Source organism: Rhopalosiphum padi, chromosome 4 (genome assembly GCF_020882245.1).
Source record: "Rhopalosiphum padi isolate XX-2018 chromosome 4, ASM2088224v1, whole genome shotgun sequence".
In the NCBI taxonomy this organism is placed as follows: domain Eukaryota; kingdom Metazoa; phylum Arthropoda; class Insecta; order Hemiptera; family Aphididae; genus Rhopalosiphum; species Rhopalosiphum padi.
In genome coordinates, this window is record NC_083600.1 from 15,258,565 (window position 1) to 15,280,774 (window position 22,210).

The following is a 22,210-nucleotide window of genomic DNA, read 5'->3' on the forward strand; positions in this document are numbered from 1 at the left end:
ATACTCAAACAAATAACAACAAATATACAAATTACAACAAGTATCATTTTTTTTATTTATTTTAATCCAAAAACAAGTTATTAAAAATATCATCATCAGCTGGATCCATTTCATTGTCTAGGTCCATTGGTTTATCATCAGTACTAGCAAACAAGTCATCCATCACATCTTCACCAATTATTGTGTCTTCGAGGCCATGCTTATTTTCCAATACAAAAGTCATAACAACATTATCACACATAATTGTATTAACTTTGTTTCGATCGAATTGATCACGAACCTTCATTGATTCTGATAACTTCCCTTTATGTTCCAACCATTTTGAATATAAATACACAATATCTTCATCTCCTAAAAAAAAATATTTACTATAGAAATTCTTGAATGATATAAGTGATATAGCATTATAACAACAGAGTTTGTTATCTTTGTCAAACGACATGTACATTTTTTGTTATATTTACTGTGACAAAACACTTCTTGTATACTACCAGGTATGTAAATTTAGTACCCATTATACAAATTAGCAATTACATTCATCCTTTTAATTTGAAATGCATATATAGATAGATGTAAAACATTAACATTTTATCTATTATAATTATTTTCACAATTGAATTTTAGTTTTATTCTATAATTTACCCGCATTATATGAAAGTGCCTTTTTGAATGCAGCTTCACAGTCCTCTTCTTTATTTAACTTACTCAAAACTGTAGCTTTAAGTAATAATACTTTACCAATGAGAATTCGTCGTAAAATTGTAATATTTTCATCGTGGTTACTACGTTCAGTCACAAAATCAAAACTGATTTTTGCATACAGACAATTGAAAGACCTTGAATCAGATATGTTATAAAAAAAAGATCTATACAATTAGGGAATAGGAATCTACTTGTTTAGTGCTTCCAAAACTACATCAGTATTTTTATTGAAACCTGTTTCAGCCAATAACATAGTTCCAATCACATTAAAATTATAATCATTCAGTTCATCAGCCCAAAATGAATCACTCTTCCACATACCGTATCCTGGTTCATATTCTTCAACTAATGATTGACACAGTTTAAAAGATTCTTCTGGTTTATGAGCTTTTAAAAGAGCAACAGCCGCTTCATGTTTAAGCATAAACATTGGTGGAATTGTTACTAAGTCAGAAATATATTGATCAACCTCATTCAATTCCAAAAGATTTAAATAAGTAGAAGCTGCTAGTTTATAGTTCTAATAAAATCATTTAAAATCATCAGTAGATATAATTTATCTGTAGATAAAACAAATATATCAAACAAAAAAAATACATACAGTCTGCTCAAATTTTTTTTTTGCCGCCAAATAAAGTAATTGCCTTTCAGTCAAATCCGGTTGTGGATGTAAAATAATAAGTACTTTTGTAATGAAACTGTTGGATAATTCTTCCTGTTTATTATGTCCATCAAAATCTCCCTAAACAATCATTTTAAATACTATTGTATACATATATTTTAACTTTTTAAGCATTGTGATTAACATTACCTTAATTGCCTGTTCCAACACCACCATTTGCATAAACTGCATGTTGTTCATTTCATAATGCTGTGACATGTAATAAGCTATTATATTATTAAACTCTGATCCTTTTAATTTCTCAAATGACTGTATTGCCAAATCACTATTGCCTATTTTTGAGTGAGTTCTTCCTAGCAATAAATAACACCTTGACTTAATAAAAAATTCCATTGGACATTCGACCATTTGAGATAAATAACACAATGCCATTTCAAACTCATCTAAATTGAAATTTGCAAGAGCTTTTAAATAACATATCAAACAAAAAAATTCATCATTTTGATTCAAGTATTGGTCCATTTTGTTCAGTGTGCACAAGGCTTGTTGATGTTGATTTTCTAAAATGTGTCTTATACACAAGGATACATGCCCAATAATAATTGTTGTTTTTATGTGCTCTGTGTCAAGAAAAACATTCATTTTTGAAAGTCCTAATTTAAAACAATCAGCAACATGACTTGATTTTTTAAGTTTAAAAGCACATGTAATAGTTTTGATTTTATCTATCAACTCCATTGTAAAATGTACTAAGAGTGAAGTAAAACTACGTCGAGACAAAAAAATTAATAATAATAACTGTGAAATTTCCAAACATTGAACAACCAATATTGGCTCTAAGCTAAGGAACCTATTAGCCAAGCATTCTAGGCTATTAAGTATATCTTGTTCGTTGCCAACATGCAATCCAAAATTCACAGTACTTTTTCCATTTTCATGTAATACTGAAAATGGTCAGAATTTAATTAAATTTTATCATAATATTAATGAATATTGAATAATAGATATTAATTATAAAATACCAACCTTCGTGCAAGGATTCACTGACTAATGTTAATATTTTATTATAACAATAATCGGGAATGTCAGCTGGTTTCAACCAATACCAATGCAAAGCATTATAAACAAAATTAATCCGCAGCTCTAATGGAATATGTTTCTCATATAAATATAATTGAGAAATATTTATAAATTCAGTCATCTTGCTAACATACTCTGTACTAATTTCTGGTAAAATCCTCTAACAAAACAATTAAATAAATTTAAAATATACCAATATTGGATTCAAATTTCAATATGCATAATAGATACATACCAGAGAATTGCAAACAAGTAAATTATTTCTAAGTATGATAAACTCAACTTCGTCAACTGCAGTAATTTTTTGTAAATTACAATTATCAACTGTATGTTGAATAAGGTTGCAACAATCTGTAAACTTTCCTCTTCTGAATAAATCGCACGATGAAGACATAATATTGTTAATATTCATTTTTTTTAAATCTATTCAATTTAATTAACAAAACATTATTTTAAATACACTTGATCTGCATACAAAAATATATAAAATATTAGTCATAAATAACTGATAAGTGTTTAATATTTTAAACCAATGACATAATATAATATATATGCTAAAAAAAAATCATAACAAGAGAATAGATACATTAAAACTTAAAAATTAATGTATTTATTATTATTGTGGTGAATGGTAGAAATGTAATAAATATTAAATATCTACTGTATCATGACAAAATATATTTTTTCATGTACTGTATCAAGTATAAAAATTGGCGGTAAAAATAATTAACTATTATCAATCCTATAGATTATCTATAAAGTATAAATCGTGATTACCACCATGGTTATCTACTGTGCTTTGACCATAGACTTATAATATATAGACCGCGCATTACGCTCGTATTATAAGTCTATGGACTATGGCTTTGACAGAGCGCACAAAAAGATTTGAACGGCCGGCCTCCATGAGGAAATTATTTTTTATACAAAATATGGACCAGTTTTGGATATTTGGTCGTATTTTTTTTTTATTTTTGTGATAATTTAGTATTTTAATTTTGCCATCTCTCAGGCTTTCAAGTGTTTGGTTATTAAGCTACCCATAAATTCAAACATTCATTTTGTCATTTAATTCATTATCTGTCATTTTTTCATTTTTTTGTTACCGTGTTTCTGTGAATTAGCTTCTGCAAGTATCAGTCATTTATCATTACACCTACACGTATATATTTTTCCCACTTCAGGGTGCACATCGATCAGTGGCGTAGTTACCGCTGCAGGGGCAACAGAAGCAGTTGCCTCGGGCTACAAAATAACAAATAAAATTATATTGGTTTTGTGTAATTGTAAATTTATTTTTATTTAATTTGAAACAAAATATAATTTTATGTGATATAAGTGTGATTGGGTTAATCTCATAAAAAAAACATAAATTTGGTCACGGTAAAGTTTTAATGACAAAGATCGAAGAATCGAATTTATATATTAGGGTAGGGCGAAAAATATATTTTGCCTCTGGGCGCTGACAAGGGTAGTTACGCTACTGACATCGATGTATACATATACTTGCAGACTATAGAATCGCGTAAATTTTATGTCATTGTGAATAATAGTACGTGTTCATTCAGTTCATTGAGTTATTCATCTTGAGCTGGTGCCGGTGGCTCGTTAGTATTTTATTATTACAATATTGTATCTTTTTAATAGTGCTAATAATGTGAGCATCCCGAAACGGTAACGTTTGGTTCCGTGACATACCGATTGGCCGACAAGTAAATTCACCGACACACATTAAATCATTTAGTTCAAAATTAACTATACTTAAAAAATATAGTTTTTATTGATTTAAATTATTTGTATAAATCATGAACATTGTTCAAGTTAACTATAAAATATATATAAAAAAATACCTAACCTTACGAGCATCTTTTTTCTAAAGGAAAATGGAACATTATTGCCGTGTCCATAAATATTCGGGTATTCCAAAATAAAAATCGTGCCGAAAATTATTATTTGAAACATTATTAAAAAAAAGTATATTATATTAGGTATATAGCATTCAACTTTATATATTATAAATGCTAAACTTTTCTTTTGCAAATGATAATATTTCTTCTAATTTTCTATATTTAGTTTTCATCTTATTTTGTGACCAATTACAGTTTTTTTGTACTAAGAGGTCGAGCTTAAACTTTGTTTGTTAAATAAAATAAATTTTGTATTTTGTGAAACTACGATTTGTCGCAAATTGGACTATTGGAGCTTTTTTCATTTCTATCGGAGACTGGTTTTCGCAACTGCGAAACGAGTAGACGGCTAATTGGGTGTTAGCTAATCTTTGGTCCAAAGCCGCTAAGGCGCTAATGAACAGCAGTTCTGCAGGTAAACGGCTGTCCAGCCATATGGCTTTAAATTTTCAATTCATTGTAATATTTATTGTCATATGCCGAACAATCACTTCATTACCATTACATTTTTTATATTATGACAATCAGGCTACCATTTATTATTGTATTTTTATAATGCGCTCAAAGGCATTATTCGCATTACCTATTATTTGTTTTCTATATATCTTTGTTAGTTGTTACCATTAAATTAAATATCACCAATAATATATATATATATGCAATTGAATTATTAATTAAATTATTATTTTATATCTAACTAGTAACTGCTCAAGTAGCGTGAGGGCGTTCTGTTTTCAAATTGGAAACACCGTCGTGTGCGCGTCCATAAATACTTAATTATAACATGTCAACCCCTCGATATCACCGTTGTATACAACAGCTCTTCAGTCTCCATTATTAAATCAGTTTTATATAACTTAATTCATCCGGTTTCCTCATTTAGTCATTCTTACATGGTTTCATATAATTATCCTTCATCATACTTCCTAATATAAATTTTATTGTTAAAATAAATAAGTATACCTATAAATGCTAACATTTCATTAAAATAAAAAAGATTAAGTACATACTACATTGGTAATTAAATTTGAGTATTCACGAAATAATAAATCTGAAAAAAAACCCATATAAACCGATAAAATATTTTAAAAGTTATGATAATTTTAATATATCAGTAGGTATTGTAATATGTTAAATTGTTAAGTCTTGTAGAATAATAGATAGTATATGAATATAATGTGATGGACTAATAAATACATAGTAAGTATTATTGATTTTTTTTTTAAGATTATTATTCATAAATAATACATATTTAAGTTTTTATCAAATTTTATTTTATTGACTTAAACAACGTCTAGGTATAAAAATAGCAGAAAATGGAGATGGAGAAATAGTGACACCATCTTGATGCTTATCTGGCAATTGGACTCCGTGTGGAATTCGTATCTCAAAATTTTGAACTAATTTGGCAATGAACATAAACATATTGGTCTTAGCCAATATCTCGCCTAAACATCTTCGTCTACCTTTAGTTTAAAAATTGAAAACCAACCGTTAATATGTCGTTGTTTTGTGTTATGTAACAATGTATAATAAAGGCATACTCAATACTCACCTACGCCGAATGGCATAAACCAAGTGTCATTTATAATTTTTCCAGTATTGTCCAAAAATCTTTCAGGTCGAAATACCTTAGGATCACCCCAATGCTGTTCATCCATATGAACACTCCAAATACTCGCCAATACTAAAGTATCCTAAACATTTTTATAATAATTATTTCTAATACTTACATAATACATATAGGTATAATTAACATAAGTACTATCATACTTTTGGTATTATGTATTCTTGTAGGCTGGTTTTTCGAATAGTTCTATGAGCGATTGCTAACGGCGCCACGTTACTATGTCTCTGAACTTCCATTAATACGGCTTCAAGATAATTCAATCTGTACATAATTACGAATTATGTTAAACATGGTATTAGAATAATGATGTATAGTAAATCTTAATCTTTGTACTTGTTTTTATCTGCAAGATGAATTTCTCGATCTCCAATTACTGCATCTAACTCTGCGTGTACTTTGGCTTGTATATCTTGATGTTTAAGTAAAAGTAAAATAACGAATGATAACATACTGCTTGTGGTTTCCGAGCCAGCTAAAAATAAATCCAATAAAATAACAAGAAGCTGTTCTTCTGAAAATGACCCGGGTGATTCTTTGTTTTTCTCAATTTCCTTTAAAAATGCACTTATAAAATCTTCCTGATCATTTATCATGTATTTGTGTTCTTCTACTGATTCCTACAAGACATTTTATATAGAATAATAATTACACTAAAATTAGTTGATTATAGACCAACTATAATTTGAATTTACTTTTAAGAATGTATAGAATTCGTTTATTATTTGTTTGAGGTATTTGTAACCTGAACATTTGGGAGCTAAAAACCGAATGAATGGCATCTGGTTTAATATTCCTCCTGACATATCCAACATTCTGAAACTAACATGTACTAATTCCATAAGTCTTGCAAGTCTGCAGTCATTCAATGCAAATCTATGACCAGCTAACATCGCCCAAAAACCATTTAAAACTGATACGTCGAATAAACCATAAACTTCAATTGGTTTACCATTCTAAAATAAAATCCATTACAGTGATTATTTTATTTATTTTATTTGTAAAAATGTATTTATACACATACCTCACATTTTCTCGATATATCTAACATGAGATCGTTAACTTCTTCGATTATAATTCTTTCCATTAAATCACCACCGAATCCCATTTTTCGTAAATGTTGCATACAAAATTTTCTCTGTTCAGTCCACGTTGGTCCATCCACAAATACTATGCCTTTTTTTTTTAAATTCTTGAATTAATGGGAAATGTTTAAATATGTTGTTTTGACAAACTCACCTAATCTCTTATTAAAAGCTCGGAATCTGAAAAAAAATCCATCTGGTCGGCCATCAAAGTCGTCTTTGCACAATACTTGCCGTACTGCATCATACCCAGAAACAACAACTGCTTCTATTCGACCAAGTTTAACAGAAAACACTTGACCGTAACATTTTGCCAAATGATCCCAAACTAAGTGATAGAATCCTAATTTATCTCTTAGTTTTCGTATTTCTAGATAATTACCAAGCAAAGGAACTCTTGTAGGTCCTATAAACATTTTGTTCATTCATTAAATAATGTTCTTTTTTATTATTTACAATTTTTTTATTTTAATGTTTAATATTTATTCCTCAATATACTTGTATCAAATATCAATTAGATACTACATTCCTACATTCTATCATTCTGCACTTTCAGTATATAATTGAATAAGTGCTAATAGAAATTTTGCAAATGTATTTATGTATATTAGGTATACATTAAATAAAATATTTATTATTTGGTATTATATTATCTACTCAGGTAAATCACTAATATACCTATTCGGTATACCACAGTTTTAATATTATGAATAGAGATGAAAGCCAAAATGAAATATATTAAAATAAATTTTATATTATTATTATATTACATAGGTAATAATGTAATATACATTAACATGATATATTTACATCGATATTCGGTATAGGTAAATAAAAATCGTCTATATACGTGTATTATATTTTTTATAGTAAGTATAAAAAACTGCGATTTCGGAAAGGCAGTGTGCACTAGATTTGGTTATAATATTATTACTATGATATAGTCATACATAAAATATCCATATTTAGGTATTCAAAATTGACAATGAACTTTTTAAATGGAAAGAATTAAATTTACTTCTTAGTTCTTGGTTTAGGTTTGTTGAGTTATGTATATAGGTTTAAAAATACACTGCCTATTGAAAACATTATATTTGTTCTAACACTTTTAACCATACCATTTAGTAAAGAACATTAAGTAACGTTTAAATTTAAACTTACTATTTACATTTAATAAAAATAAATTATTACAAAGTGGAATCTATAACGGCGTCAATGACTATTGTAGGCAATGAAAACTTGTAGGCCTCCAACATAATGCACGTTATCTTTAGGTACGACCACCGTTAGACGAAAGAAAATAACAAACCCATTATTTGTTATCGATTACCTGCGATCACCCAACATAATTTATACATATTGTTTCTTTTAGAAAATAAACGAGGTAGGGTTAAACATCCTCTTTACACCTGACCTATCTCAAGATCTAAACTTGTTTCTAGGTCAACGGTTTTTTCCTTTTTTGTCTTCCCTAAATTAATGATTCTCAAACAATGCTACACCCCTTTAGATGCCAGCCACCAGGTGCATTGTTGCCTGGTGGTATGCATAATATTAAAATTAATTCATTTTATTTTAAAAGAGTAGCACCCACACGATTACGGTATTCTTTGGTACCTATATGAAAATATTTTGTTATGATGTAATATGAAACGGATCAATAAAAAAAATATTACCATAAGAAAGTTAGGCCTCTTCTAAAACTATTGACCTTGAATATGATTTTTTACGTATCAACAGTTCAACATCTTCAAAATTACTTTTATCGAATTAATTTGAACCTAATTTATATCTTTAATACCGCGTATATGAGTATAAAATATTTATTGAAACCAAGAAATATGGCACACAATGTGCATACGCTTCTCGCAAAGAATATTTTTAATCATAATTTATTTACCTACAAGATTTCACGAGAAAATGTTTAAGTAAGATTAAAAACAATAATTTTATGTAATACTTAAAATTAAATAAAGTTTTAATGATATGTTAATAAAAAGTAATAAGTATTTGAAATAAAAAAAATACCAAGTAATTGTAGAAAATTTATTTTTATTTTATTATTAAGTAGGCACACCTAAAAATGATTAAAATTTAATGAAATACAATTTTAGTTACATTTTAAAGAATTTAATATTATTTGTAATTAAAAATTATTAATGTATTGCTACTAGTGTTATTACGTTTAACACTTAATATTAGGAATTAAAATAAATTTAAATAAAAATATTGTTGCCTTATACAATTTGAATAATAAGTATGTATTATTAGGTACTTTTGCTGAAAAATATTATAGTTTAATTTATTATAATGAATTCAGTAGAATCTGTAAATACACAAATACACTTTGTAATTATAATCTCAAAAATTGACAAAATATATATTTTAAATACCTATTGATTAATTAATAATTTCAAATATTCAATAATAAATATATTATATATGAGTAGGTTTTTAAATGTATAAAATCAAAAAAATAATATGAATTATGAATATTACATAAATAATAAAAATAAAATAATAATATACTTACCTACACATGTAAGTACTATGTATAATATTAAATCTATTAATAATAGAAATATCTTACCAATTGGATATTTGTGTGGTGTAATAATATCTAAGATACAAATAATAATAAAAACAGAAAAAACTGCGATTATGAAAAACATTTTACACTGACGATTAAAATTATTATGAGACGTAGGTAGGTAGTGTTTTCTGCAGCGTCTATACACTGAAAGAACGGATTGAGGGAGAGATGTTGACTGGCATCCAGTTTATTTTTTAAAAAAACCATATTACTTGGAAGGGGTCTTCCGTTTATTTCCTTTTATTTGTTCCTTTATCTACGATTCTCTCTGTATTTTGGCGATCTTATCCAAAACCATTCACAAATAAATAGAAATACTTTTTGTTGGACACTGAAGACATATTTACATAACATAACAAATTATATTTATATATATGTATGTATATATATAGGTATTATATGAATAATTTTAAAAATGAAACTATTTTGATTTTTAACCAAAAACATTGATTCATCTGAAAACATAAATTATCATACTAAGTGAATAAAATATATTATTGAACAATAGTACCAGCTATATGATGTATATATACTATTTACAGTCATCTATTTCAGATTTATACAATTTATTATATACGTGTTATAATACCTACTTACAATTTACTATACATTATTATTTATTTTTAACTGAACAATTGTATATTTATATTTATTTTTATTTTTATATTGGGCAACTAAGGAAATATTTAGGGATTATACTAAACACCATACTAGACCTATTTTAATTTTAGCACTCCCAGCTGTTAAAAAAATAAGACAATTTTTCTTTTATCTATAATTATCACTATTGTCTATTTTATTAATTATTTACATTTATAATGTCTACAAAATAGTTAGGTATATATAAATTATATATTTTATAGTTATTTACAATTTAGTTTAGTGAAATGAGGGTCTATATATATATAGGAGTAACCTGAAAAACCTAGTCAAATTTCAATAAAAATGTACTACTTCTTAAAAAATAATTTTGATGTACGAAAATTCTATATTAAAAATATTGTTTCGTAATATAAAATTAATAAAAAAAAAAAATTACGGGCATGTAATTAGTATAGCTACTAGCTAACCGCTCTGTTAGGTACATGTACTGCAGTATATATAGAGTATATATTATGTATATGTTCGATACAGTATCGAACATAAACCATATTATACAGTTTAGGGAGTATACAACTACGTCTATATGGCATCGAGTTTACTTCGTCATTGAGTATACAGTATATTGTTTATAATATTCAGTATACACAGTAATGAATGTATTTAATTTGAAGTCAATTATAATTATAATTCATTACATACCTATTTACATATGAAAAACAATTCTCAATCAAAGACGGTCAACTATACATAATCATAGCTTTTATTATTATAGATATTTTTTATTAGAAATGTATAACATATATTATATGCTATTGGCAATTTATTTTACTTATTTAAAGTTATTAGTATAGTTAATATAGGCATACCTAATGGCTAATACCTAAATGCCTAATACGGTAAGTTAAATTAAAATTGTCGAAAAAATTGCACCTATACAATTATGTGAAATATATATATATAGATCTATTAGATTTATGGTATAAATTGGGTACTTAATAATTTGTAGAATTGATGTGAAATGTTGTATTTCAATTACAATCTTTTCGAATAAGCAAAAAAAAAATTATCAACACTAAAAAAACAAAACAGTTCAAAAATGTAAAAGTTTAAAATTACGCTAAATATATTTTGAAAAAATTTTTAACTTGAGTTCAACAATATTATTTGAAAATTGTTAAAATGTTCTCACTTCATTAATAGTTGGCTTTTTTATGTTTTGTGAATGTTATGAATAACATATGTTTAAAATATTATATTTAAAATGTTTTAAAAAGACAGTAAATTAACTTTTTTTTAAATGTTATACTTACCTATTTAATTTTGAGAAAATTGTGATTTAAACATTTTATAAATAGTTCACCTAAAATATGTATTAAGCTATATGTTTATCGTTTATTGAATGTCAATTGTCATAAATATAATTGAATAATGTTTTTATAGTAAATAAAATAATAAAAAGTAAATAAATAGGTAGGTATCTTATAAGGAGCTATGTTTTACCATTGATTATAAATATATAACCTATATTAATAATCAATGGTTTAATCTAATAATAAATAATAAATATTGATATTAAATATTTTATTTACGTTTTACACTAAGACATCAATAGGTAAAGCCGTAAAGGTATGGTATTATATATTACTATATGAGTATGAATATTGTATAGTTATGAATGTATAATACCTAAAACTATCTAAACTAACGATACTTGTTTAACCTAGAATAGGTAAGCTGAATAAATAAAATATTTGAATGTTGAATACAATGCAATTTATTAACGAGTATATTATAAAAGTAGTATAATATTAACAATTTATAGGTAATTATATAAATAAAAATATATTTATGTGTTATAATTATTATGATATATTTGTTATAAGTTACAGGACAAAAAAACTTTTTAAAGTAATAATAGAAATATGTAGATAGGTCATGGGTTAGATAAGTATTCAATAGTTTATGACATTATGCCTTTACGCGTATAGTATAATATTATGTTGTATTGTTGTATGGAATGGATTGGGAAGACTGAAAACAATAATAATTTGATATCAACAATTTTTTGAGGGAATAATTATTTTTAAACAATTTCTATATATGTACATGTGTGTAAGTAAACATTTTTTAATTTTCATAATCAACTTAATATATTTAAATTTTTTATAAATTGTTCTGTACTTCCTTGGTCTTTTTTACCAAATACCTTGATTTATAGGTACATGACAAAATGTTTAATTTTTAATAAAAAAAAACTTGGAAATTATTTATAATTTATTTTTTTTATCTATACATAAAAATTAAAAATGCCTTCTGGATCAGCTAAAAAAATAAATAATAATATGCTTAGATTTTTGCTTTTATATCTTACGAAAACTAAAACCAATATAGAATTGTCCATAAATAAAAAAATGATTAGTATAATATAGTTATTTTATAACGTTGAAGCATGACGACGACGGGGCGCGGTATTTTAATTTAACGTGGATTACAAATGGAAACAAATTAAGAATAAAAAAAAATATTTTAAATACCATTCAAATACTTCAAAATAAAAAGTATGTAAAAAAGTAATACTAGTACTAGTATTCAATAAGAAAAAAAGTATTTAAATACTTAAATCAAATACTCTATATAACTATATAAAGTATTTGCATAAACACCTATTTAACAACACAATCTATGTAGATAAAATGACCGTTATTTCATTGTTTGGCGACCGCCATCCGCCATAGATCAACTAACCTAACCTCAGTAATCAGTGGGTACCACAGGATACATAATACATTAAATGGTACTACCTCCATGACCGCCATGGCAACATAAACACCGCATGCAACAGCGTGCATGAATAGTATGATATACCTGCTGAGACGCGACGCCGACTACAATGATTAGTGAGTACCGAGTAGTGAGTTTTTAATTTTTTTTTAGTGATTTTACTAGAATTGTAATACGTATTGCTCGTTTATTCATGATCAAATAATTACTTTATCGTAGTATCGCCTAACGCTTAACATAAAGTATGACAAATCACAATTTTGAATTCTCACTACACAAAATTCGTTCGTTGTTCAAGCAATAAGATTTCAGTCGACCACCTGCTACCCAGACTCCAGAGTCCAGAGTAGGTTAGTAGAGTTTTTATTCTGTCTATCGGTTTTATTGTTTTTCATTAGTTCAATTTTCATTACAGAGAGGCTTTGAAATAGCTGCATAACTGTTAAGTGAATAAGTCGTCGTCACACGGCAAACGTTCTGTCAAGGATCTGTTTAAATTCACTAATATACCTATCTACCATTGATTATCATGTCGTCCGATGATCTGTCCATAAACTCAGATGACAATGATCCAAGTATTTCGGTAAGTTAATACCGTTTTCCATGGCAATTATTGAATGGAAATTTTAGTAGGTATTCATTGTTTTGTTGTAGGGCATCACCACACGTGATAGCAGCTCGCCTGAAATAATCAGTTGTTCAATCAAAAATCCAGGTAAATAACTAACATGATTTTATGTTAGATATGTTATATTTAATAATGTAATGTACAGGGCTTGAAGTATACAACATTAAAAAGAATAAAACTATAATATTATATTATAACTCAATAAATCTTAAAACATATTTCATAATATACACTAAAAATAAAGAAACTAGTAACAAAAAAGTATTTATTTTTTAGATTAATGGAGCATACAAAACAATTTTTTTCAGTACTTTAACATAATTCTAAGACTTTTAGACGTGTTTTATTAAAGCATGTCTTAAAAAAATTTACTCTGAATCTATTAGAAAATAAATAAATAATGCATTGAATTTCTTGTTTAATTTAGATGTCTACAATTAAATTAAACATTTTTTTTTTTGATTTTGTAATAAAAATCACCTTATTGATGAGAATATTTAGTATTATAAATACTTAAAAGAATTTTTTGATCCTTAAATGGTTTACTTATTCCTAAATATCAGAAATATATATTCGATATTGATTTGACAAATATATAATCAGATTATGTCTTTCCACCTAAGTTGATGGTAGTCAATTTCTAAATTAGTTAAATCCATAAATATAGGTACTTAAATTATGTACCTATATTTAGCAATTTTCAATAACTTTCAAAATATACCCTTAAAAGTTTTAAACCTTTAAACCCAACAAAGTTAAAATATTGATTGACAATTATGAGTATTTTATCATAAAGTCTGTGAATTGTATTTTGTACTTATTATTTGTATTATAGGATTAAACAGAAAAAATTTGCAAATGTGTAAAAATACTCGCTTTACTAATATGGACAATTAGTGTGACGTCACATACGTTATTAATCCTTATCAACATTTAATTTTGGTTCCAAACAAAACAAAATACACATTTGAAATGTATATGAAATAAAATAAGTTCGTAAGTTATAGTCTTTTAAAAAAGTTAAATCTATTAGATATATTCACAAAAGAAAAATGCTCTTAACTGTTTAAATTGTTTAAACAAACAAAATCAATTTAATAATTTATTTTGTATACATTTTAAATAAGCATCTTAGTTTGTTTGGATTTATAACATTTGATAACGTGTATGACATAGGCACTAATCGAGAGCATAAGCTTTAATTTAGTTTTTTTTTATTTTGATATAGATTATCAGTACTTAATTGTTAAGATCTTGTTAATCATAATAAAAATTGGAATTTTTGGTGTTTTATTTTTAATGAATTGCTTTTTTTTTTATTTAGAAAAAAACAATTTATACACATAATTTGTACAATAAGTCATTACGATAACAATTATAAATTTGATCATAACATGAGTCACATGGTAGGGGAAGTCACCCACTGGTAATATCCCTCATACAATTTCTTAGATTTTATTAATTATCTGGGTGTAGTAGAGATGATTCTATAGTTCTATGTTTGTTTTTTTTTTCTTTTTTTCAGAGTAGTAGGTCGCGATTCCAGTTTCTTTTCAGTCTGTGTGGAGGCTGGTCAGGGATAAGATTTTAGGTCATTTTTTTGATTAAGGGGTTAATATTCGATGGTAGTTTTATGTATTAGGATTTATAATGTCGTTTTAAGAGTATATTTACTGTTTCAATTTGTAAGTCGTTATGTATGGATTGATTTGTTACATACCAGGGAGCACCAGTGATCATACGAAGGGTTGTTTTGAAATGACTGGATGGAGCGGATGTTTGAAGGTTTGGCTGACCTCCAGATTTGAATACCATAGAACCATAGTGGTCTAATGATGGTTTTGTATAATAGTATTTTTAGCTTGAGTTTGAGTTTGGACTTAAGGAGAGGTCGAAAAAGGCGGAGTCTGCTATTTGCCATTTACCTTTTGTTTTTGAGGTGAGGGCCCCAAGTTAAACGTTTGTCGAGTAGAATGCCGAGATATTTAGTTTCGTTGCTTACAGGAATGCTTGCGTACGTTGTTTAATTTGATTAAGGGACAATTGCCGTGGCGAAGGGTAAAAGTAACTTGAGTTGACTTGCTATCGTTTATTTTAATCAACCCGTTTTTACACCAGGTTTCGATTAGGCTAGTGTATGTTGCTTGTGTGCAGCTAGAGAAATATTATCGCTTGTGGACAATAAGGCTGTGTCATCAGAAAAGGTAGCTAATAATGTGTTGGGGGAGTTCGTGGGATATCGGCAGTATAAATATTATAGAGATCAGGCGCTAGATCGCTACCTTGGGGCACTCCTGCAGTGATGTTGAATCTTGGCGAGAAAGAGTTTCCTTGTCTAATAGTGAAACTTCGATTTTCTAAAAAAGATTTAATAATTAAGAATAATTGGGCTGGCATAATTTTTTTCAATTTAAATAGTAGCCCGTCGTGCCAGACTTTATCAAAAGCCTGGACAAGATCCAGGTAGAGCCCAGCACAAAATTGCCTTCTTTCTAAGGCAGAGGCAATAGTGTCAGTGAGTTGTTGGACTTGGTGTATGGTAGAATGTCCTGGTCGAAAATCAAACTGAGTGGTAGGTATAATTTGGTGCTCGTGTAGGATAGGTCGGATTCGGAGAAGAATCAATTTTTCAAACAATTTGCCAAGCGTTGGTAAAAGACTGATGGGTCTATATTATGGGCTAAGTTTTTTGGTTTACCTACTTTTGGTATAACGATTAAGACCGCACGTTTCCCGATGATGGAAAAGAAGGATAGCCGCAGCATTGAGTTGTAAATATGTGTTAATGAGAGAATACATTTTTTTGACAGGTTTTTTAAAACTTTATTTGTGATTAAGTCGTGTCCAGGTGCTTTACGTGCAGGTAATTTCTTGATAAGACAGACGATTTCATTGGGTGAAATTGCTTTTGTAGGAGGAGACATTGGTAGGAGGGAAGGGATAAACTCATTAACTTGCCTCAAGTGTTTAAGATTTGGAAAAATGTCTTGGTGAGGCTTGAATGTATTAGCTAGATGTTCCGTAAAAATAAGGGATTTTTCTTCGTCTGTTGACGCTAGCAGATTGTTACTTGTGAGGAGAGGTGGGATAATTTCTCGGATTTTACTTAATTTTTTTGTGGCTCTCCATAAAGAATTGGGGGTGGGTTCTAAATAATTGATATAGTTCTCGTATTGTTCGGGTTTGTACTTGATAAGTTATATTTTTAGAAGATTGGATAGGCGGTTGAATATTTTTTTGTCGCTGGGGAGACGAAAATTTTGCCATGTAGATCTCTTATTTCTTTTTTTGTTTAAAAGGAGTTGTAAGTTGAATGGGAGAGTGATATTGGGTGGTGAATTAACGGGGGTAGTTTTAGTTGAGAAAATAGCTGCTTTTTTTATAATTTCGACCAAGTTTTGTGCTGCATATTCGAATTCGTCTTGTTTTAAGTGAGACTCTAAGATCTATTAAATTGTCAAGATTTGTTTTGAATAAATCCCAGGCGATGGAACCTTTAGTGAGTGATGGCCGATCATTTGGTTTAGGAGATCCATCAATTGAGAGGATTACGGGGGTGTGGTCGCTGGAGGTATGACAGATATTACTGACATCTGTATTAAGATGGTTTGGGATATTTGTTATGGAGAGGTCGAGTATGTCTGGGTTACGATTTGAATGTGAAGGCCAGTAGGTGGATCCAGGTGGAGACACAAACGATAGTTTACAATTATTTTGGATAGAGTGGAGTGTTTTTCCTCTTTGATTATTGGAGATACAGCCCCATTGGGAGTGTTTAGCATTGAAGTCACCCCTGCTATGAAATGATGGCCTAGAGTATTGAAGAAACGGAGGAAAGAGTCGCGTTGGATGGCATGACGAGGTGGGCAATATATAGAAGATACGGTTATTGAAATACTATTTATTTTTATTGAATTACTAGTTGTTTGAATAGACCCTCTATCTTGGAATGAGGTTAATATATTATGTTGGATGGAGTTTGATACTAAAATACAGGACCTGCATGTGTTGTGCCATCGGAATGATTTTTTTTATAAAGGGTGTAATTGAAGATACTGAATTCGGTGAAGTGTGTTTCAGTTATTAGTGCAATATCTATTTTTAAATCATTTAATGCGGTTTTAAGTTCATTTTTGTGTTTTGAAAGACCATTTGCATTCCATAGTAAGATTTTTAGTGGGGAAGATAAATTTGGTTGGTTGTTAGTAATTTTTTAGGATTTTGTTAATAACTATAGTAAGTAGAGATATTAGGGGATTAATAACTGATTTAAGATCTGATATGAAGAGTGAAAAATGTTAAATCGTTGATATTAGTGGTGGTATCATTATTATATTTAGGGGTGTCAGTTGGGTTCGTATTTTTTAAAACATCTGCATAGTTTACATTGAGATCGGTCTTATTAGAACAATTTGGGGGAGGGTCGTTACCAGCAGGAACTTAAATATTATTTTCTTTATAAGGTGTAACATTTGGTTTTTGTTTATAGATTGGTTTATTAATTAGTTTTGAGTTGATATTATTTTGCTGTTGGTAGCTTTTGTAGGCTGGGCATCCACAATAGTTGGCTAGATGGGGTCCTCCATGTAATGTTCATCTTTGGGTTTGGGACATTCATTTGTCGAGTGAGAACTGTCACATTTTATGCAGTGGGTCTGATAGTTGCAATAGTGTTTTGTGTGTCCAAAGTTTTGACACCTAGGCCATTGGGTTAATTGTTTTTTCGGGCAAGGTTCTTTGAATTTAACTACAGAGTGGAAAATTAGGTTTATCTTGAATATATCGTTATTATTTGATTCGTGTTCTAGATCAACGAAGAAGAAAGAGAATTGTTCATTTAATAGATACTATAAGCTATAATTGTTTAATATATATAATTTACTAGGTATTATTTTTTTTTTCAAAACCTTTAACCTTTTTTTTACCTTATTCAAAACTAACCTATCATACATTTACTTACATTTATTCCAAATATTTAAGTAACTCTAAAGTTTCAAGCAAACTAAAAATATTATATTAATAAAAATAAAAATTGTTATTTCTTTTCATGATAATTCATGAAAATCTTTTTTCTTAAAATTAATGTTTTAGAATTATTCATAAATGGTGTTATAGACTTAATTTTATTTATTTATTTATTTAATATTAAACGGGCAAAGCCCTGTTTCAGTAAGAATAAAAATACAATCAAGATGCTAAATATAGTAATAGAAAATAATAGTTATAGTGAAGATAGTATTAATCATAATAAAATTATAGTTTATAGTTGCTGTGTTTTGAGGAAAAAATTTGCTTAAAATTTATCAGATATTTATTTTGGTAATATTTTTTTACTAGAATCTGAATATCTGATTTTTACATAATTTTTAAGATCTTTTTTGCTGTGTAATCACATAATTATGAGTTAATAAAAAAATTAATTATTGTAATTATTGATATTTTATACAATATGATAATTATTTTTTATTAAATGTGTTATAGACTTCAAAAATGTCAAAATCCTAGAAACTACAAGTTCAAATCAGCAAAACAATTTAGAATCTGATTCTAATGATTCCCATTTATCCGGTGTTACAGTCATCAATTGTACTGAAGAAAATCTTGATGAGTATCCTGATAATCTAAAATCGCCATTGTTACAAAATGATGATTTATTAAATAATGATAATCCCATGTCTAAAGTTGTTGGTAATGGTGATAGTAATGAGGATGAAAAATCAAGAGCTGAAAAGAATTCAATTCAAAATGAAACTGAAACAATATCAAGTAATTTAATAAATAATAATGAATCAAGTAGTAGAATGGAAACTGATGATGATATAAATATAGTCGATACTGTTAACATTAACAATGAATCTGATGTTAGTTTGAATGTTACTTCAAAAACTAATGTGATAACATCAACTCCCATAACTGGCAAGAGAAAAATGAAAAGTTTACTATCTTCTAATTCTCACCGTAATCGTAAATCTCTTCGTACATCTGAACCAGTATTTCAAAATACTGCATTTATAATAGTTCCATCTATAATAGAAAAAGTTGATCCAACATATAGCTACATAGTTTCTGATAGTAGAATACAAAATTTTATAAAAGAAGGAAAAATGATGCTAGCTGATAATATTTTAGATGCCTATGACCCGACAGAAATAGATGAAATTATCAAAGATGAAATTATTTTAGGTACACGCTACTATTTAGTGAAATGGAAAAAATGGTCTAGAGGATTTAATACATGGGAACGTTATGGTGCTTTATATAAGTCACAAAAACTCTTACTTAAATATATTCAAAGTAAAAAAAATTATAATCGTGTAAATAGTTTTCAACATTCCATTGATGGAACGCTTCTTATGATGTCTAGAAAAAATATCTCCCATTTATTTGAAACATTCAGAACTGAGTCTGGTTTATCTCTACCATCATATTTACCTGAAGATATGATTGGTTTATTTAATTGTCTCGATGTTGGTTCTACAAAAGCTCAAAAATATAAAAATGTATGCTTTCAATGGTTTTTGTCTGTTATTACTGTCGGTTATTTAAGACAACAACAGTTAGTCAAACTTAGACAGTGGGAAATCGACATTAATGTAGTAACTCAAGGTTATAAAATCAAAGTAGAAAATAACATGGATCTTGAAGGACCACCAGATTCATTTGTATATATTAATCAGAATGTTCCTCAAACCACCTTTACTATACCAGATAATCCTCCCATTGGTTGTAGTTGTAAAAAAAATTGTCAATATCCTGAAGAATGTTGTAATAAAATGTCGGGTTGTTTAAAAGCTTACGATAAACATAAGAATATTATAATAACTCCGGGTAATCCAGTATTTGAGTGTAATAAAAAATGTAAATGCTCGTCTTCTTGCTCCAATAGGGTTGTTCAACTTGGTAGCAAAGTAAATGTTTGTATTTATAAGACTAGAAAATATGGCTGGGGCGTTAAATCTACCCAAAATATTCAAAAAGGTCAATTTGTAGGTAAATATATTGGTGAAATTATCACAATTGAAGAATCTGAACAACGCTTAAGAAATGGTTCGTCTTTGTTGGAATATATGTGGAATTTGGACTTTAATGATTCACAAAATTATAAATATACCATTGACGGCACACATTTTGCCAACTTTACTTATTTTATAAATCACTCATGTAATGCAAACTTAAACGTTTATGCTGTATGGATTAATTGCCTTGATAGAAATCTTCCACACTTAGCTTTATTTGCTAGTAGAGACATTTCAGCTGGTGAACAACTCACTACTAATTATTTTTTTAGAAGAAATAAAAATTCTTTGAAAAAAAGTGGTACTAGATGTCAATGTGATATGAAAAACTGCCAAGGTTATTATTTTTAAGAATAAAAAAATTGACATTTTTATTTAACTCATCCTTTATATTTATAAGTTAAATACTATTTGATGTATTTTATTATTAAAGTTATCATATAGACTGAATTGAATTGTATTTTTCAAATTAGTTATATTTTACAAATGTTAGTATATTATTTAATGTAATTGATAACTATTTTGTACAATAAATTCATAATTCTGTGCTATATTAATATTAGTTAATTAAGAGAACTCGAAAAAATGTAACATTTATTATATTATTTTTAATTTGTTCAAAGTAGAGGTTTAAATTATTATTTTTACTAGTATAAAGAATTTATACAAACTTTTATTTATTGTATAAAAAAATATACATTTAATTTATATATTTTTAGTTTTAAACAGTTACAAAATGTTTTTTTTTATGTATACACATTTTTTATAATAGATAAAAAGCTTTGATCCTCAACTTAGAGGGTCGGAAACTAAAATGACTAAAATTGAAAAAACTCCAGTACTTTTAAAAATACATTATCAAGAATAACAAAAAAAAAAAATGTGCAGATAATTTTGTAATTAAAAATTAATTTTCAAGTTTTATTTTATCATTTTTATCAATTAAGGTTTAAAGGTATAATTGATGCATGATTCCCTATAATATTTAGTATAAATGATTAGAGTTGAAAGTTTCACGACACATTAAGTATTCAAATGTTTAATTATGATCACAGTATTTTATCTAGATCGGTAATAACAATTATTTATCCTCAGCCAATTTTTTGTTATTCAAAAAATACTTATAGAAACTTATAACATTCTACTGTAGCTTTAAATATCATTGTCTATTTACAATGATCAATGACATTTTCTAAATATTTATTTTAAATTGTTCATATCATGAACCAATATTAACACATTTTGACAATAAGTTGATATTGACTAAATTTAATAACAATAACATTATAGTTTTCAAATTTGATACATTCATAATCAGTGGCATGCCAAACTAAACTTTTAAAAGGCAACTCAAGATTAAAATAGGTGGGTTTTGGGCAACAGATTTAGTGCAATAGAATAATATTTATATAATTAAGTAAAAAAAAAAAAATGTTTCTTCAACGCTATGGGTACATTGTACACGGATGGTAAAATAGTAGTTTGCCTCAGGCATTTTTTGATTTTCTTTTTATTATAATTCTTGTACACCTTTTATTAACATAAATAAATAACAGTGTATATAAT

General features: G+C 27.5%; 3 protein-coding genes across 5 annotated transcripts; 1 reads left to right on the plus strand and 2 right to left on the minus strand.

Moving 5' to 3' along the window:
* Window positions 1-31: 31 nt before the first annotated feature.
* LOC132929982 (uncharacterized) lies at window positions 32-3,005 on the minus strand. Its single transcript, XM_060995639.1, has 7 exons — window positions 2,640-3,005; window positions 2,351-2,564; window positions 1,514-2,268; window positions 1,304-1,444; window positions 894-1,222; window positions 643-836; window positions 32-351 (listed from the first exon to the last, which is right to left on the minus strand). The coding sequence occupies exons 1-7, from the start codon at window positions 2,814-2,816 to the stop codon at window positions 62-64; spliced, it is 2,100 nt and encodes a 699-aa protein (XP_060851622.1). The 5' UTR covers window positions 2,817-3,005; the 3' UTR covers window positions 32-61.
* A 2,557-nt stretch (window positions 3,006-5,562) lies between these two features.
* Window positions 5,563-9,797, minus strand: LOC132930621 (methyl farnesoate epoxidase-like). The gene is made up of 8 exons (XM_060996584.1): window positions 9,614-9,797; window positions 7,178-7,429; window positions 6,963-7,114; window positions 6,634-6,894; window positions 6,275-6,558; window positions 6,085-6,202; window positions 5,867-6,008; window positions 5,563-5,777 (listed from the first exon to the last, which is right to left on the minus strand). Exons 1-8 carry the CDS (start codon window positions 9,693-9,695, stop codon window positions 5,587-5,589), a joined length of 1,482 nt encoding a protein of 493 aa, XP_060852567.1. The 5' UTR covers window positions 9,696-9,797; the 3' UTR covers window positions 5,563-5,586.
* A 3,219-nt stretch (window positions 9,798-13,016) lies between these two features.
* Window positions 13,017-21,568, plus strand: LOC132929044 (histone-lysine N-methyltransferase SUV39H2-like). 3 transcript variants are annotated; one of them, XM_060994082.1, is made up of 5 exons: window positions 13,017-13,116; window positions 13,220-13,350; window positions 13,416-13,583; window positions 13,655-13,715; window positions 19,110-21,568. In XM_060994082.1, exons 3-5 carry the CDS (start codon window positions 13,530-13,532, stop codon window positions 20,993-20,995), a joined length of 2,001 nt encoding a protein of 666 aa, XP_060850065.1. In that variant the 5' UTR covers window positions 13,017-13,116; window positions 13,220-13,350; window positions 13,416-13,529; the 3' UTR covers window positions 20,996-21,568. The 3 variants fall into 3 exon arrangements, with proteins under 3 accessions (XP_060850065.1, XP_060850066.1, XP_060850067.1); XM_060994083.1 differs by having other exon boundaries at window positions 13,065-13,350; window positions 13,399-13,583; XM_060994084.1 differs by having other exon boundaries at window positions 13,065-13,346.
* Window positions 21,569-22,210: the final 642 nt, after the last annotated feature.

What these genes read in the sequence shown, in the direction of transcription:
- LOC132929982 (XM_060995639.1), bottom strand. Translation starts at nt 2,816, where the DNA reads ATGAATATTAACAATATTATGTCTTCATCGTGCGATTTATTCAGAAGA. An exon ending in CAGTGAATCCTTGCACGAAG is followed by an intron (nt 2,269 to 2,350) that starts GTTGGTATTTTA and finishes GACCATTTTCAG; the next exon opens with TATTACATGAAAATGGAAAA. An exon ending in TGTTGGAACAGGCAATTAAG is followed by an intron (nt 1,445 to 1,513) that starts GTAATGTTAATC and finishes ATGATTGTTTAG; the next exon opens with GGAGATTTTGATGGACATAA.
- LOC132930621 (XM_060996584.1), bottom strand. Translation starts at nt 9,695, where the DNA reads ATGTTTTTCATAATCGCAGTTTTTTCTGTTTTTATTATTATTTGTATC. An exon ending in AGCTTTTAATAAGAGATTAG is followed by an intron (nt 7,115 to 7,177) that starts GTGAGTTTGTCA and finishes TAAAAAAAAAAG; the next exon opens with GCATAGTATTTGTGGATGGA. An exon ending in AATTCTATACATTCTTAAAA is followed by an intron (nt 6,559 to 6,633) that starts GTAAATTCAAAT and finishes AATGTCTTGTAG; the next exon opens with GAATCAGTAGAAGAACACAA.
- LOC132929044 (XM_060994082.1), top strand. Translation starts at nt 13,530, where the DNA reads ATGTCGTCCGATGATCTGTCCATAAACTCAGATGACAATGATCCAAGT. An exon ending in ACAATGATCCAAGTATTTCG is followed by an intron (nt 13,584 to 13,654) that starts GTAAGTTAATAC and finishes GTTTTGTTGTAG; the next exon opens with GGCATCACCACACGTGATAG. An exon ending in TTGTTCAATCAAAAATCCAG is followed by an intron (nt 13,716 to 19,109) that starts GTAAATAACTAA and finishes AATGTGTTATAG; the next exon opens with ACTTCAAAAATGTCAAAATC.